The sequence below is a fragment of the Vicugna pacos genome, chromosome 16 (genome assembly GCF_048564905.1).
Source record: "Vicugna pacos chromosome 16, VicPac4, whole genome shotgun sequence".
Classification (NCBI taxonomy): domain Eukaryota; kingdom Metazoa; phylum Chordata; class Mammalia; order Artiodactyla; family Camelidae; genus Vicugna; species Vicugna pacos.
The window spans coordinates 18,049,688-18,066,278 of NC_133002.1; the positions used below are offsets into that span (position 1 = coordinate 18,049,688).

The 16,591-nt window shown below is 56.9% G+C and overlaps 1 protein-coding gene across 7 annotated transcripts in view; it reads right to left on the reverse strand.

The window, feature by feature from the left end:
- Positions 1–1,329: 1,329 nt before the first annotated feature.
- MPRIP (myosin phosphatase Rho interacting protein) overlaps positions 1,330–16,591 on the reverse strand; it is a 110,504-nt gene continuing 95,242 nt past the window's right edge. For 4 of the 7 annotated variants that reach the window (XM_072938579.1, XM_072938576.1, XM_072938582.1 and 1 more), the window contains 8 exons: positions 14,524–14,671; positions 13,757–13,874; positions 12,678–12,837; positions 11,662–11,781; positions 10,920–11,006; positions 10,174–10,336; positions 9,330–9,415; positions 1,330–6,231 (listed from right to left, as the gene is read on the reverse strand). In XM_072938579.1, the coding sequence (XP_072794680.1) occupies positions 6,160–6,231; positions 9,330–9,415; positions 10,174–10,336; positions 10,920–11,006; positions 11,662–11,781; positions 12,678–12,837; positions 13,757–13,874; positions 14,524–14,671 (954 nt within the window). In that variant the 3' untranslated portion in view covers positions 1,330–6,159. Of the gene's footprint in view, positions 6,232–8,918; positions 8,983–9,329; positions 9,416–10,173; positions 10,337–10,919; positions 11,007–11,661; positions 11,782–12,677; positions 12,838–13,756; positions 13,875–14,523; positions 14,672–16,591 lie in introns of all 7 variants that reach the window. The other 3 variants (XM_072938577.1, XM_072938583.1, XM_072938578.1) reach the window with 2 other exon arrangements.

The following is a 16,591-nucleotide window of genomic DNA, read 5'->3' on the forward strand; positions in this document are numbered from 1 at the left end:
GTGCCACAGCAGCTCGACAGCTGGAGCTCTGGTGTGTTCTGAGGCCCAGCAGCACGAGTCCTCTGTCTTTGCCTTTCTTTTCCAGCTTTGCTCTGGCTGCTCTGGGTCCCTGCACATTTTCACCTAAATCTTAGGATCAGCTGATGAACTTGTGCAAAAGCAGCTGGGATCTGGATAGAGACTGTCTTGAATCTGTAGATCAAATTGCAAAATATTGCTGTTCTAACAGTGTTACATTTTCCAATCTGTAAATGAGCATTCCTTTCCATTTACTTAAATCTTCTTTCTTTAAATAGTATTTGGTAGTTTTTCAGTGGGTGAGTCTTATTGTTCTTTTAAAAAATGCATTTGTGTCAGATTGTTACTAATGTAGAGGAGTTCAGTTACATGACTCTTGTACCCTGCAAGCCTGGCTTTAGTAGGTTTTAGGTAGTTTGCTGAAGTGGGTTCCTGGGTCTCCCGTGTGCCACAGCGTGCCTTCTGCACACAGAGGCGGTGCTGCCTCTTCCCCCCGGGGGCCCCGCTCTTTCTCCCTAAGTCTCTGGCACAATGTTGAATAGATTTGCTGAGAAGATGTCCTTGTCTTGCTCCTGATCTTGGGGGAGGGGGGGAGCTTTCGTTTCACACCAATGAGTGCGGCGTTCACTGTGTTTGCTTTTACAGATTCCACACGCTGATTTCCAACAGGTAAGTCAGTCAGACCTTCTTTGTGTTTATCTAAAAAGTTTGGACTCCCAGTCATTCTCACGGTATTTTATTCCAAAGGTTGTGACAACATCGAAAAAAAAATGCAGTTTATTGTTTTACATTTATTCAGTGGGTCACAACCAGAACTTTAGAACAATGAATGGAGACATCAGAGTGTGTCCCAGTGAGCGTGCGCTGCTCTGTGAGAGCCTGGGTTGCGGCTGGAGCGTGTGCGCACCGGGTCGTGATGTAAGATGAATTTTCTTTTTAACAAACAGTAGAACTGCTGTAAATGTGTTAACAGAGGGGCAGGTCTGCAAGCGTTATGACCCTCTTCTCCTGGGTGTTTCTTACTGTCACCTTGGCCTCTGGAAAAGTTTCTGTAACTGAGTCAGTGTCCCTTAATTAGACTCGGGATGTATAAGTTTGTCTGTCTATTCTGTTGTGTGTGAACATGTGAAATCTCCTGATTTTAAAATGCTGATGACAAATCCAAAACTTAAAATGCAGGTTAGAAAAGTAAAAACAAACAAAAACCCAAGTATAAATCTCTAGGATCCCGACCAGATTTCTGACTTTTGACCTAAATGCTTATTTTGCATGTCTTTCCATTAAACAGAACCTCATTCACAGCGAGCAGAGCGTGGTGCAAAAATAGTTTATTATGATGCTGCTTATGTGAAGTTAGGTAGTATTTACAAAATGGAAACGATGAGCTACACCCGTGGAAATCCAGCGCGTCACACAGGGAATAAATATTTGACGGAGTAACACTTCAGTTGTAGCAGACAGTCGATCAGAAGCTTTGTTGGAAAAAAATGCCTCAAACTAAAACACGAAAGTCGTGAACTGTCCAGAGCAGCCGCTGCCCAGGCTCTTCTTGGGGCCTCGCTGTGGCCTGGCCCCCAGGCAGTAGCGGCAGCGGCAGCGGCGGCTGGTGAGACAGCTGCCTGTGCGCCACCCTGCACCCCTCAGCAGCTGGGCGTGGTCGGTTTTTGTCCTGACAGAGGAGTACACTTGTGAGAAGATCCACAAAGTGTGACTGTGCAGGAGCCACTTAGAGACTTCACATTTTATAAACATCACTTAGGAAAACCACAGGCGTTAACTCGCATCACTTAACTGGTTTTGAATCCTAACAGTTAAGTCAGGAGATAAGTTAATACTAAAGGTAAATCCTAAAATCCATTTTACTTGCTTTTGTGGTATAAACATAACACGGTAAAGAATTGAGTGTCCTTTGTAGACTGTTCAGAGTTTCCTACAAAATGAAACAAACAAGTGACAGCTACTGTGTGGGGGGTCGGGGGCGGCGTGGAGACGCGTGTCCGACGGCTGCTCGGCGTGAAGTCAGGGCCGGTGAGGCTGGACCTCCCTCCCCGGTCACCCACAGGACGGGCTGCTCAGGGCTCTGGTGTCTGAGCAGGCTGACAGACACATCGTAGAATCACAGCCTTACGAGTTCTGTGACCTCCGTGCCGTCACACAAAACAGCCCTGCTGGCAAGTGCTCACCAGTGAGTGACTTAGACCCGATGCCCTGTCTCCCTGTGCGTCTTAAGTACCGAGCCAAGGGTCTGGGCAGGTGTCACTCCCACCTTCTCCTTCTCCTGACTCTCCTCCAGACTCTGCAAGGCTCTACCGGGAATGAGGCACAAGCACCACTAAGTTCTTTAGGGAAAAACAAAACCACCTGTTCAACGACCAAAACTTTAAAGTAAGATACAGCAGGCATTAAGAACATTTCCTCGTTAACAGTGGGTGGCGCTCAGTGTTGTACCCAAAGCTGTTCTGTCTTAAAAAGAGAGGCTTCTGTAAGATTAAAAAGAAACACGACCACACAAACTGTCACAGAATCCCTGCAGTAACTTCCAAGGGACACTTGGGCCACCTGCTCTGAGTGCCACGCGGCGGACTGTGAGGGAAGGGACCGGAACTGCAGCGGCTGGTTTCGTGCACAGAGAAACTGTTCTCCAAGGAACAGAGTGGGGCCGGGACTCCACACAGGCTCCATCCTGTCTGCCCAGCAGCGAACCGCAAGCAAGGGGTTTCGTGAGCCCTCAGTTCAAGCTGAGTCTCATTTTAAGTTTTCAACTCTGGAAAGTATGGCTTTGCCAAAAGTGTACACGTGTAAAAAGGTACAAAACTGCTCAGCAGTATGGCTGTGCCTCCTGAGAGCAAGCGGGCATCCCAGGCGCCCTGCACTGGGAGAGGGGAAGGACTTAACCTTTGACCTGACCTCTGGCGAGCGAAGAGACCTTTCCTGGACGTTGGGGTCTGGCGCCTGCGCTCACGCCTTCACCTGCCGGGGATGGCTGGTCGGGGTGAGGGTGGATGCCGGCTTCCCTGTTTTCTGAGTCTCAGTGTTTGCTGAGCCGCCCAGTGGTCCCCTCTCAGGGAGGGTGCAGAGAGAAGAAAGGTGGGACAGGTGGGGAACTGGTGCGCAAATAAATGCCTTAAGCCTGTTTCGGCAGCAGTCTGCCAAGTCCCTTCCTGAAGGGCAGAGAAGCGCTTATCAGTCGCCATGGGCAGAGAAACCCGAGGGCAGCAGCTGGAATCCGCGTACGAAGCGGGTCCCAGCTCCGCTGTCCAGGGCTCCTGGGCGCGAGATGTCCTGAGTGGCTGAGGCTTCCAATCAGCCTGCCAAACTTTAGTACTTAATTCCTTTTAAGCATAACACTACACATTTCCCTGTCCTTTGTATTTGGCAGTACTTAAAATTTCTCCCCTTTCTAGGTGATAAAGGGCTAGCGTCCTGTTTTTTGCTTTTTGAAGTTGCGTCTATAAAGGAAAGTTAACTCCCAAGCTTCCTCAGGACAATGAAGAGCCAACTCATGTTCAGGGAGTGGCATTCTTTTCACTCTGAGAACAGCTCTGAGCCCCAGCTAAGGGCTCAGACCTCACGCGTGAGCAGCAGGGAGAAATCTGGGGCACGGTGAGCCGTGAAGACCACCCCCCACGGCGCCGGGGAGGAGGGACCGCCCTGTGCGGATGTGGCCAGCGGGAGCTTAGGTGGGGGTGCCTGCCCACAGGGTTCCACTGGCCAGAGCTGGGGGGCCCCGCAGGGTGCGGCAGGTGGACAAGCCTAAAAGCCGGCCTGGACAGGGCCCTCCAGGCAGCAGGCCAGAAAGGGGTCTCACCTCCCTCTGACAACACAAATGGCATTCAGTGGACCTCTGTAAAGACGCGTTACACCATCCATTGTGTCTCCTGGCCTCATCAGAGTCCCTTTCGTGCAGACTCTGAGGGTCATAGTTCTGCTGCTTTAAAAACCTCAACTCTCTTCTTCCCAAGCCTGGTGGTGCGAGGCCTCGTGCCTAGCTACAGGGTCAGTGAGCCAGTGCTGGGTCCGGACACCACGAATGACAGATGCCACTGAGCTGGCTGGAGGCGGGTCTGCCCACAGTCTCCACTGCAATAGCTGGACTCGAGACAGGGAGCTGTGGGCCCTGACAGACCACCTGGTCCCCCAGCACAGCCACCACTTCACCCACAAAGTTTCACTCATCCTGCTGCCTCTGAGCACAAGCATCGACCTCCAGCAGCCAAGTCCCGTTTGCCACCTCTCTGCACGTCACCCCGCAGCTGGCACTGCCCAAGTGCCGGCTTCACACCTGCCCGGCGCCGGTGGCCACGTGCAGTGAATCACGCATGTGCTCACAAAGCTGTCAAATGACGTCAGACTTCAGTTTTCCCATGGGCATGTGTGGCATGACTCACCCGCAGGTGCCAGGTCACAAGGGCCATAGCAGACGTTTACCACTGGGAAGAGCTGACCACGTGAACACAGCCCTCCCTGGGGCACGCAGACCCTGCCCTTCTGGGAGGGCCCCCAGAGACAGCCACAACAGAAACCTGGTGACGGGGCGCGTGCTCCAAAGGCGTGAGCCCCCCTCTGCCCCCGACCATCCTGGGGGCTGCGCTGACCCGAGGGGAACTCCCGTTCTGAGCAAGACACCGAAGGCCGCAGTCCTCCCTCAACCGGAACGATGCCAGTCTCCAGCGCAGGAGTGGGCGTGTCTGACGAGAGCCGAGAGGCAGAGCCAACAGCCTCTTCCTTCTTAAAACATGGAAGAGCCGCAGAGGAGCCACGGCTGTGACTTAAGACCCTTAAAAGCTCGTGGACTGGAACTCTCGGTGCGAGCAGAGACACAGGCTTCCCCAGAGGAAGACGGTAGGAGGGGTCTTAACACATGCAGGGCCTCTGTCTTGCCCTCCAGGACTTTTCCCAAAAGACCCTGTTCCTTAACTTAATCCAGAAACTGAGCAAATGATTTCTGCACGTTCGCCCTCAAAGCATCCACGCACCAAGACCGTCGTGCTAACTCAGGCATTCACCCAGAGTGAAGGCTCCCGGCAAAAACCAAGGAGCTGATCAGTGAGCGAGGCCAGAGTGACTTCCTCCAAGCGTCCACCTGGCTTCAAGGCCGCAGATCAGGCCCCGCCTGGCCCATGTGTTTAGACCCCCCCGCCGACTAGCAGTTTTCGTGGGGTTATAACTGAAACCCCAGTTTAAGAGAGCTTCTCAAGAAGCACTTTGGGGTGTTAGGGGCACTTAAAAAGGTGTTACTTGGCCCATTAAGAAGGAAAGCCGTTAGGCCTAGCTCCGGCTCTAAGCGCTGCGAGAGCCTCCAGAGCACAGGTGGACGGAGTCTGGGAGGACGAGTCATTGTGGCCAGTTTCCGTCTGCTGCTCGACGTCCTCCAACCTTCTTGACCTAACGTGGGGTTTCCTGTCAACCTGCTCGAAAACAAATGGAGCCCTCTTTTCAGAAAACTGAGGAGACAGACAGTCTTCCCCTGGATGACTCTGGGGGACTCACCGCCACCTGTGATCACAGCCAGAAAGCCCGGCTGCAGGTCCACAGTCTCCAGCTGCGCCGAGACCGGGTCACTGGTGACCGAGACCGAAGCCAGTGTAGGAAGGCACGCGAGGGGCTGCGTTTTGTGCAAGATTTAATAAAAAATGAACAAAAGTAGGAATGGCTGCTTTCAACATTTTTCAGGTTGTGATGGGTTTACCACGATTATCTGGGGTGTGGTTCTAAGCTGCGTTAGTGGAACAAATACAAAATGCTGTCCTCCCGAGCCCAAAGGTGGTAAGTCCAGGCCATGAGCCACGGCTCTCGGCCAGCTCCCTCCTGCCCCTGCGGCCTAGTGAGCTCTCAGTGCCGGACCCGGCGGCTTGTCCTTGCCCTACGTGACCTGCCGGGCCCGGCCCCACGTGCACCCGGCGAGACCGAGCTAGCTTATCGACAGGCTGCTGGGCCTTAATACTGACAGTGAGGAGGGCGGCGGCGGGGAGGGCGCTGACGGAGCGCAGGTAGTGGCGGACAGCCCAGCCAGTCTCTGCACCCGGACCCATGGTTCACGAGGACAACGACCACCACGAGGACGACAGTGAGAGAAACGGTGCAGGCGGGCAGCGGCCGGGTGCTGCCACCGGCCAGGGTGGGTCAGGTCGAGTGGAACGGCTAGTCTTGCTCCAAGTCCCTGGACTCAAAGAGCTTCAGACGATCTTGCACCGTCAGGCCTTCTTTCAGACTCTGGTGGGGAAACAGACAGGCGTCAGCCCGCGGCCCCGGCGGACAAGGGCACTACCGGGGAGTCAGCGGGGCACGCTGAGGGGGCACCCTGAGAGGTGGCCGTGTCCTCTGGATGAGAAATAGGATGCATGTGAAGCTGAGCTCTGAACGCAGGGCTCTCTAGACAAACAGGGATCAGGCCAATTCAGCCAGGAGAGAGGACCCTGCCTGGGACAAGAAAACCGCCCCGTGTCCTTGTCCTCTGGTTCTGGGAGGCCCCAGCTCCCAGGATGCGGCGGACGGGACTGGTCTCCCTCCTGGCCTGGCTGCATCCTGGTTGGAAACTCTGCTGGATGCACGGCAGCTACGGAGTCTGGGGACACCCATGGAAACCTGCCCCTGTCTGCGTGGGGCCCGGCCAAGCTGAAGTCTGGGTGTCCTGAGGTGAACGGCACCTCCCTGATGGGGACACAGCACTTTCTGCTGCAGTCCTGCGGGCTGTTTGATGTCACCTCTGGCTGAGAAAAGGGGCATCAGCTCGGCGCACGGCCCCAGGGGCCCCCCCGCTCCCAGCCGAGAAGCGCAGTACAGCTAGATGAACGCAGGGCCCAGAGCGGCTCAGGCTTCCTTCTGTGCGGACGTCTGCGTCACCCGCATCCCCCGGTGCCCCAGCCTCACCCGGAACAGCTCTGCCTGTGTTTTCTTAACGAGTCGCCACTGAGTGGGTTGGAGGATGGGGACAAATCTATGTCCCAGTCAGACCCCGAACTTTCGTAAGCACAGGGGGTGGGCCCAAGTGTGGCTGTGGCCTGGAGGCCCTGCCACTTGTCACGCCGCTCTGCTCTAGCCGCAGTCTTCCCCTCATGATGGCAGCAAACACCAAAGCGCCATCCTGAGACCCAAGGGACAGAGGTCCTCCCATCCTGCATGCTTGACGAGTCCCAGCTGTGCTCAGGCAGCCCTGGGCTGCACACCCCACACCCTGACCCACGCCCAGAGCAGGGCTCCCGGGAGCCACACTGCTTTCAGGCTGACCTGGTAGGGCCGAGCCCTCCGCCTTCTGAGGGAGGCAGCCCACCAGACATGACACACACAGAAGACGGAAACCACACACATCCGATCCCGTATCAAAAAGCACAGAAGGCTGTTTCCGGGCAGCTTCATTCCCGTCTCCCCATGAGGGGAGAGGAGGGGGTTTCTAAATACGATCAGGAAAAAGGGTGGCAAAGACCCCTAGCAAGCACTTATTGACAGCATGTTATAGGCCCGGCCAGTACTGTGGCCGTGACCCTGAAGATGACCGTCAGGGCCCCACCTTGCTCCTTGGGCCAGCAGGGCTCACAACCGAGAACCTCCTTACACTGGAAACTTGCTGAGCCAAACGCAGACTCAAACGCTACTTTGGGAAGCCCTGCTCCCGGGCCTCGCCGAGAGCCCCTGGCGGACGTCTTGGGGGTGCCTGACGCTTTCACTGTCCATTTCCCGGCGACATAAAAGGCCTTCCCAGCCCCCCTCACTGCAAAAGTCCTCTCCCTGACTTCCTGGCCCTTTGTCCAGAGCCCAAAGGCCTTTCCTCTGATTCCCCTACGCAGCTGTCCCCGGGGCGGGCGGGCGGGCTGGAGCAAGGCTTCCCTGAGAGGCCCCAGCAGAAGCGCTGGCGTCTCCCTTCCGCGGGCGCCGACAGCAGCCCAAGGCCCTCACGGGGCACTTACAGCAGCTGCAGTTCAGCCCCAAACAGGAACTCTACAGCAAGAAAACCGTAAGCCAGAGAGCAGGTTTTCACTTTGCTGAACAGAACGTTTTTCGTGCTTAAAGAGAAAAGCCCAAACTAAGTTTTCAGCAAGCCTAAACCATGTTTGGTGGTAAGTGACTCGGCAAAATAAGAAAACAGGGCAACCAAGCTGACCAAGTTAAACTGTCTGGGTTTTCTTAGGCCGTCCCTAAAGCAAGCCCTTCTGTGGGTGAGCGCGGCCTGCCCCTGGTGCCCCTCCTGCTGCTCTGCCTGCTCTCTGGCGAGTTAGCGAGACCACGTGGGCCAAGCTGTGCGCACACTCAAGGCAGTGACCGGGGCACCGAGTGTCCCGGTCCACCGTCACACAGGCTGGCGTCATGCAGCCAGCACTTGGATCTCTGCCCCATCAGCGGCACTGCCTTCAGCGGCCCCAGTGTCGCCAGGGCTGGTGAGGGCTCAGCCCCGTCACTCGCAGGCACTGGGCTCTGCTGAGCCTGGCCCCCAAGCCCTGTCCACAAGGGTGAGCTCCCTGAGTACCTGGGCTCGCCCTCCTTGGCCTGTTAACTGGGGGTGGGGTGGAGGGGTTTCTTCAGTGGTGGGGGGCTCTGTCAAGTCCACCCCTCGATGGAGGGCAACGGTGTCCCTGAGAGCGTGAGCGCACCATTCGCCATGCAGGTGACGGGCTGAGAGCTGCTCACAGGCCACGCTCCCCCTGATGCCGGCTCCGTGGGCAGCCCACCAAGCTGGGAGGGGTGCTCCCCCCCGCAAGGGGTCAAGTCTGTTAAGAGGTTACAGTGCAGCTCACTCCCCAGAATGGGTTAAGGAACTTCACTTGGACTGTGATATGCCGGCTGGAGCAGGAGGCATGAAGTAACCACATAATAGGGAGCTTGCTAGGGAGGTGTGCGCTGTGCATGCAGGTGGCTGCCCCCTTGAGGGCGGTGGGCGGGAGGGTGGGTGGTGAGAGGTGGTTTACCTACACGACAGGGGACCTGGCAGCGGGCGTTTCAGTTATCCCATGAGACCTGCTCAATAACGGACTGTCGGAGGAAAGGGCAGAAAAGAAGACACACACACATGAATGCTAAGTGCAACATGCTGGCCACCCCGCCCTCCGCCCATCCTTCCCTCGGAGGGCACGCGGGGTCACACGCTGTGGATGGGGCATGTGGTTGGGGGAGGAGTGCGTGAGAAGCGGCACAGACAGCAGGGCGCCAGCCCCCACTGCCGCCAGGAGACGATCCCAGTGCGGCGCCAAGGACACACTCAGCCTGATGCCACTGGAGCCAGCCCGGCAGGGTAAGCGCATAGGGCCAGTTCTGGAACCCTGGGTCTCCCCATTGTGGCCCATGGTGGGCTCCACACATGCAGGGACCCCCAGACTCACCTTGGACCTGATGCTTCTGAGTTGCCGGCTGACACAGGATCTATCTTTCTTCAAGAAATCAGGGTTGCTTTTAGATTTCATTATATCTGAGGGAACAAGCAGACCCACTGCTGTTCTATGCGCCCCGCGGAAGAGATTGTTATTTTTTCTCTGTGTGACGATGCCACAGACCAGACGACCCTCCCTGTGGCCTGTGCGAGGCACAGAATGTCACTGGGTGCGGGTTCTGCACACTGTCCATTCAGAGGGAACCAGCAGGTCACAGAAAGGATGCCTCCCCCTGACTCCCAGGCTCCTCCTTGGAAGCAGCCCTGTTACCGTTCAGTTAACCTGACATTGAGTCTGCTCTGATTCTGACTCTTGCTGCTTGTCACCCAGCAGCTTCTGGGAAGACCTAACACGCCACCCTTTCTTTCTCCCCTCCGTCCATCAGGACTGCCACGACCAGGGATCCTTGCCAGTGGAGAGAAAGAAGCTGGGGTCTGTGGATACCTGTAACATCTTTTCGGTGGCAGCGGCCCCCCTTCCCTGCTCCCACGGCCTTTTGCAGATTTGATGGTAAAACCCCAGGATCAAGCAACCAGTGAGAGCTGCTGCCAGAAAATGAGTGAGTTCTTCAAGAACTTGGGAAACATGCCTGATGTCACCATGGACACACCATGGTGTGGCCTCCCCAGGCATCAGGGCCTGACCCGCCTCAGGTCTGGAAGGAGCAGGAGGAGGGGCCCCAAGCCGCCACTGGTCGTCCCACAAGGTAGTGGGTGTGGACACACAGAAGGACCCCTCTGCTTGGCCCGACTGCCCGCAGCCCTCTGACCGGATGGGTGCAGGCCTGTGGACGCACCGTATCCCGACACGGGGGTGCTCTCCGGGGACCGGTCCCCTAGCGCTTCTGTGGCTGCTTTCAGCTGCTCCTTCAGCCTGCTGATGTCACAGTCGGCCTTCGCCCTCACGATGCTCAGCTCCGTGTAGATGTCTTTATACTTGTCGCTGGCGTACTTCTTATCCTTGGGGAACAAGGACAGAGCAAAGCACGGTTCCAGCCTGGCCTTGTGGCCCGCTTCCTGGAGCCGGGGTGCTGCTGCGGGAAGACTGGGACCGCCTTGGAGCAGGGAAGGCAGGTCGGCCCCAAGCTTCCAGAGGTGAAACCGGACCCGAAGTAAAACAGGCACAGCTGAGGGTCTCCGTCTGAACCAGGCACGGCAGGGCCCTGGCTGCCGGCCAGGCTGCAGCTGTCCTGACCCCCAAGGACCTCTCTGTGGCTTCAGCTGGGAAGACCCCTCTCTGTTCTGGGTCTCCCTAAGGCACTGAACGGCCCCCTGGGACTTCTCCCTGACTCTAAGAGCGCCTGCAGGATACTGGCAGGCCTGACGGAACGTACTTCCCGGACAGCCTTCTCGGGTCTCACCGCCCCACCTGGGCACACAGGCCGCGAGGCAGTGGGCTCCTCATTCTCACTGCACCTGCCTGCAGGCTGGCGTTCTCTTAGAACTCGGTTTTGAAACCACCTTCTTGGGGAAAGCCCACCAGCCCGCACTAACAGGGACGCCAGGACCCACCCTCCAGCCCCCCACGGGGCTGTGCCGTTACCCGCAATGCCGTCTGCAGCTCATCCTTGAGGGAGCTGATCTCCTGTTTCAGGTACTGTATTTCTGACTCCTTGACCCGCAGTAAGACCTAGAATGAGAGAAGCCAGGAACAGAGTGACTTCCAGAGCTGGGAGGCAAAGACGGGCACACAGAGAGCTCCCCTCCGCGCCAGCGAGCTGGTAGCTTCCTTCCCAGCCTCGCCAGCACACAGCCAGGAGGGCCGGCCACCCGACCGCTGCCGCCACCCACAGTGCAGACCCCACACAAAGAGGACAGGAGAGAAACCGCTGCGAGTCCTCCTGGACCCGAGACCCCACCTCCTCAGGCTGGAGGTGTCCTGCTGAGGCCTCAGCTCAGCCTCTCCCACATCATTTAGGTGGGATACGGTATTTTCATGACAGAATTTTAATTGAATGGGGAGAAATCTAAGTGCTTTTATAAAAGGACACTTTATGGACACAGAAAAACCAAACATCCTGACTTAAAACAGACCTCCCAGATCCTGAGTTAACAGGGCACCACGGGATTGCGAGCAGCTGCAGTGTTTGGATAGTTACTGAATGTTTTATCTCAGGCAGTCAGTTTGTCAGCGGGGAGAAGTGGGAGAAAGACAGGTGAGCGAGAACGGGGTTAAAGGGCCCCACACCGCTGTCCTGGTGTGATCTGGACCTTCCCGTTCCTCCCCTCCCACTGGCTGAGTCTTGTCCCTGCAGTGCTGTCCCCACGTTCGGTCTGAGCGGTACCTCTAACTCGTAGGCGTCCTTGCCCTGTGTGAGAGGCGAGCCAGCGGCCTCACTACCGGCGTCCCCAGTCAGCAGCGTCCGTAACCGTGAGATCTCTGCAGCCAGACGGTTGTTCAGCTCCTGGGGGCAGCAACATAACCAAAAGGGATGGGGCTGGGGTTGTGCACGAGCACAGGAAGCACAGTGGCAGCTTGGATTTAAATGCCAAGCTGTGTGTCTTTGCAAAAGCCATTTACATGGGCTCCAAGTTTTTACAGACTTGTATATGTAGGCTTCCACAATCCTTAGTACTTTCTGTGACCATAACGGTTGGTCTGTCCGCTTTGAGCAGGACTGGGCCCTCCTGCCACAATCACCACTCACTTCTTGGACCTTCTTTCCAACTGACAGTGGTCAACTCAGGCCACTGCAGTGACTAAGGGGAGCCAGTCCTGCCGGAGGCCCCCACATGGAAAGCTGTGGGCCCAGAGGCCTGCAGCCAGGCCAGGCCAACACGCCTGTCTCCTTGAGGCCCGGGGAGGATGAGTGAGTGGGTGGGTTGTGTGGACAATGGTCCCATCTTGTGCCCAAGGAGCAGCTTCTCTCAAACTAAACCTGCCTCTAGCTGTTCCATTTGCCAGGATTTAAAATGTTACCCCAGTTTTCTAAGGAGCAGGTACATTTTAAGAGAATAATCAGATAAAAACTAATGTGAGCAGTATATGGTCTAGACTGGGAGGTGTTTAAACACAGTCCCAGCCTGGAGACGGGAGACAGGCTGACCCCACCCAGCAGCAATGGAGGAGAAGTTCAGAGACGCGATGTAAGAGAGAGACTCCCAGGGTCTCCAGAAGGGCTGGAGCCAAGTGTCCCCAAAGGGCAGCAGCTGGCTCACGTAGGAATGGCCCCTGTCACAAGGGATGACATCAGACACTGGGGAGATGCCTGCAGACTGGGGGACCCTCCGCAGCCCGGGTTCCAGGGGTGACCTTGAAGGAGGCCTGGCTCCACCCCAGCTGGCCCGGCCACAGCCTCACCTGATTGTGGGCGTTGAGCTCCTGGTTCTCGCGCTGGCACTGCCGCAAGGCCTGCCGCTCGGCCTCCAGCGCCTGGGCCAGGTGGGCATTCTCCAGGCACTTCTGGGAGTACTGCTCGGAGAGGACCTCTAGCTCGCGCTGCACCGACTGCAGCTCCTCCCTGGGGAGAGGGCAGCACTCACTCCCCTGCCCTCGCCCAGGGCCCAGGCCTCTAAGAGGCTCAGCAGCCTAAGGTTTGTTGTCTTAGCGAGCGCATGCTCAGCTGAATAGGAGCCTCTCTCAAGAAGTTTAATTGTCCCACAGACAAAACTTTCCTCTGGGGTCAGGAGAGGCCTCACGCACACACACGCCAAAGCAAGTGCTGTTTCAGGGAGAAGCTGGACTTGCAGTCTGTCCTCGGCACTAAGTGTGGGGCCTCTGGGTCTGAAAGCCCAGTACCAGACTCTGCCCATGTTTGGAAAATCAAAACCTTACAACGTTGTTCTCGGCCACCCTGGACTCCTTGAGAAGGGCTGTTACTCCTACTGGGGATCCCAGAGTGAGTGCCTCAGGGCAAGTCGTCCAGGCCCTGCACACCTGTCACCCCTCCAGCCCTCCTGGGCCCTGACCACACCAAACAGGAGCCGGGAAGGTGAGACCCTGATTCTGCGAGGCTGCAGACCCCCTGAGACGCTGGCTCGGCAGGGCCTGGCAGCAGCCAGTCCAAGGGCTCCCTGTGGCGCAGATTCTATGGAGGGAAAACCTCGAGGGCGGCCATGCTGGAATCTGCTCTCCACTCTCCTGGCTGCGCAAGGGCCCTCAGTGCACGTGCTTTCTGAAAAATGGAGCAACTGCGGCCGCTTCTGCCAGGCATGGCCCGGAGCCACAGCGCGCACACGAGGCCCGTGCCCTCCTCACGAGCTGCAGCAGCTGATGGCGACATTCCAGGGGTGGCCGCTGAGATCGGTCAAGAATGGACAGTATTTATAAAATTTCCTTTGCTGCCTCTTATTCTCTGGCTTTTAGTGGTTGGCCTCTGCCTGCCTGCATGAGCAGGAGAGTGCAGTGCTCGGGCCCGCTGTGGCGGGCCGCCAACTCACAGGTACTGCCGCCGTAGGGCCTCGACGTCCGAGCTGACGCTGCTGACCCGGGACCGCTGGCTCTTCTCCAGCTCCCGCTCCAGCTCCTCACGGTGGGCATTCTTCATGGCTTCAATGGCTGTGGACGGGACACAGCTGTCAGCACCAGGGCTTGAGGGGAAGACCGACAGGAAGGTAGGGCGCCGCCTCAGTGCGCAGTCCATCACTGTTTAGGCCGGGAGGATTCCCAGGGCACTCCCCGCAAAAGGGATGCAGGTGTGTTTTTTTGGATGTGAAAAAACCAAACTGATGAAATAAAAGTCAATAAAATTCAAGTATGAGTTTATAAATAAACAAGCAGGCTTTCAGGTTGGCCTTTTTCCTTTCTTGGGACTAAACCCACAAGCCACTGTGGAGCAGCCCCGAGGGAGGGACGCAGGCCCTCGCCAGGGAGAAGCCATGGGGGCCCTGCCATGCTGGGCGCTGTGGGCACAGGTGACAGGCGTCTGTCTAAGAGATGCCCACGGAGAGGCTGACAGGGCTGGGGACAGCCCCACACAGGAACCGGGGTGTGCAGGTGGCCACAGGGAGCTATGCTGGCTCTGGGGTGGCAAGCTCTCGAAGGGGTCCTAAGACCACACTTTTCCCAAGAGGCCGTCCAAGAGCTCTCCTGGGCGACCAGGCTTACCCCTCACAGGAGGCCGTGCGAAGGCCGCTCCCCACTCGGAGCTGCACACTCAGCTCAGGAAGGGTCGAGTGGTTCACCTGCTGCCGGGCCCAGCGCCTACCTGAGATGGTGGCCGCGGTCTCCTCGGCCAGGAGGCGGTCCTTCTCCTCCCTCAGTTTCTCCAGTTCCCGCTGGTGCTGCCTCTGAAGGTCTTCAATCTTCTTCTGGTGCGTTTCCTCCATGGCTGCAAACCCTCGCTCACACGTGGCCTGCGAGGTGCACAGGGGGCTTTACTGATTTTTCCTCATCTCTGAGTTGGGCTTAATCTAATCAATTGTTTGATAAACAAACTGCGGCCCTGCCCCTCCAGGCTCCTGGCACAGAGAACACGCTCTCTAGAGCAGAGCACCATGCCAGCGGGGCCGCTGACGGCTGTCTGGGGACTCACTGGTGCCCCGTGCATTTTATTCTCAGCGCATTTACACCATGTATTCTGCCTGATTACTGTGGTGGTTCGGAATCCCTTCTCTCTGTGGGAGGGGTGGGTACTGTGGGTAGGAAGAGGCTGCAGTGGAATTTAAAGCAGTCCATCCTGGGCCTTTAAGGAACTGCCGATAGGCAGGACTGGCAGGAGGGGCAGAGGGAGCGAGCGTTCAGGGGCTGGCCGCGGTGGTCTGCGTGACACAGCCAGACACACTCAGCACCATCACAGCTGGGGCACCAACAACAGTCTGTCAGCCACGGGGAGACAAGGCCATCTTGTGAATGAGGGGTCACCCCGGGAGAGCTCGGCGGGGCGGCCCTGCCACTGGCCAGCTGCCACCTCACTGGTGTCCACAGGGAATTAGACACCATGACTCCTTCAAAAGGAAAAGGAAGGAGTCACAAAGAGGGGCACTGATAAATCAGCACCTCCACTAACTGCACTGACACAACAGAAGAGTGGCCGGTCAAACTGTCTGTGCCTGCTACCACCTAGACTGCTTGCTACCTAGACTTGAGTGTAGGGGAGGACGCAGGCAGGCCCTAAGGCATCCGACCATCCCACATGTCCCACTGGGCTGCCCAGGCCTGGCTCATCAGACTCGGTCTGATCAACGGAGCAGGTGAGCTCGCCACACAGCCATGGGGCGTGGCATGTGCAGCTGTTTTGTGCATGGAGGCATACTTCCTGCCTAAAACCCTTGCAAGATCTGTTTCAGAATAGGATCAGGCCTTTCAGGGGTTTTAAAGCTCTGGAAGAATGTGGCCGTTTTAATTCCAAATGTATGTCCTCCCCGCCCCAATTCCTATACTGTCTGGTCCATCATCTTGTACATGAATTCAAGAAAGGATACCAAGAAATCCAATCCCCGTGTGCAGGCCTCTTTGAGGCTTTTCTGAGACTCTCCAGGCAGTGTGTCAAACTCACGGTCAGAGCCTGGACCCTGCGCAGACCTGCTGCACTGGGGACAAGGTCTTAACGGCTGTCCTTCCCCTGGCGGCTCCGTATGGAGTCTGGCCATCTCCCCCCACCGCCCTTCCAGCCAGGAGAGCTGGGTGGGCTCTGGAGCTGCCTCCTGCACTCTTTGCTTCAACACGGTTTCTTAGCTAACACACAGCCAAGAGGTCCTAAGACTCTTAAGTTTGATTTGAACGCTTTAGACTATTTACAGATTAAGATCAAAATTCTTGCTACAGAAACTCTAAGGTGTCTTTAAAGACTGGCTGCTTCCTTGGAGAGCATATGTGTTTAAAAAAACAATTGCTCTATAAACAAATCTTAAGTAATCCCAGGAACCGATAAAAGTTCCTCCATGATCACTGCCCAGAGTCGTAAGGGAAGGCCCCAGCCTGCAGCTATTAGCTGAGGGCCCTCTGGCCAAGACCCTGGTCTCCTTGACCTGGGCAAAACTCTGTACAAGTGACAGCTGTCACGTAGGCCCACTAAGGGAGCTGTCTGGTTGTGATTTTTGCGTGTGTCCTGGGGGAGACAAGAACAAGCACGGGCCTGAGACGGAGGATGCACAGAACCAGCAGCATACAAGCCCCCAGCCTGCATCGCCGCTGGGGCACAGCCTGCGCCCTGCGTTGGCACAGGGGGGTTTCTTCTCCCCCGCCCCGGTGTGAGCTGCCCATCTGGGCCCTGACAGAGCTGCCTCCTGTGCAGACCTGCTGGGAGGTGGAAAGTTGCTGGGAGTTACTCTCAA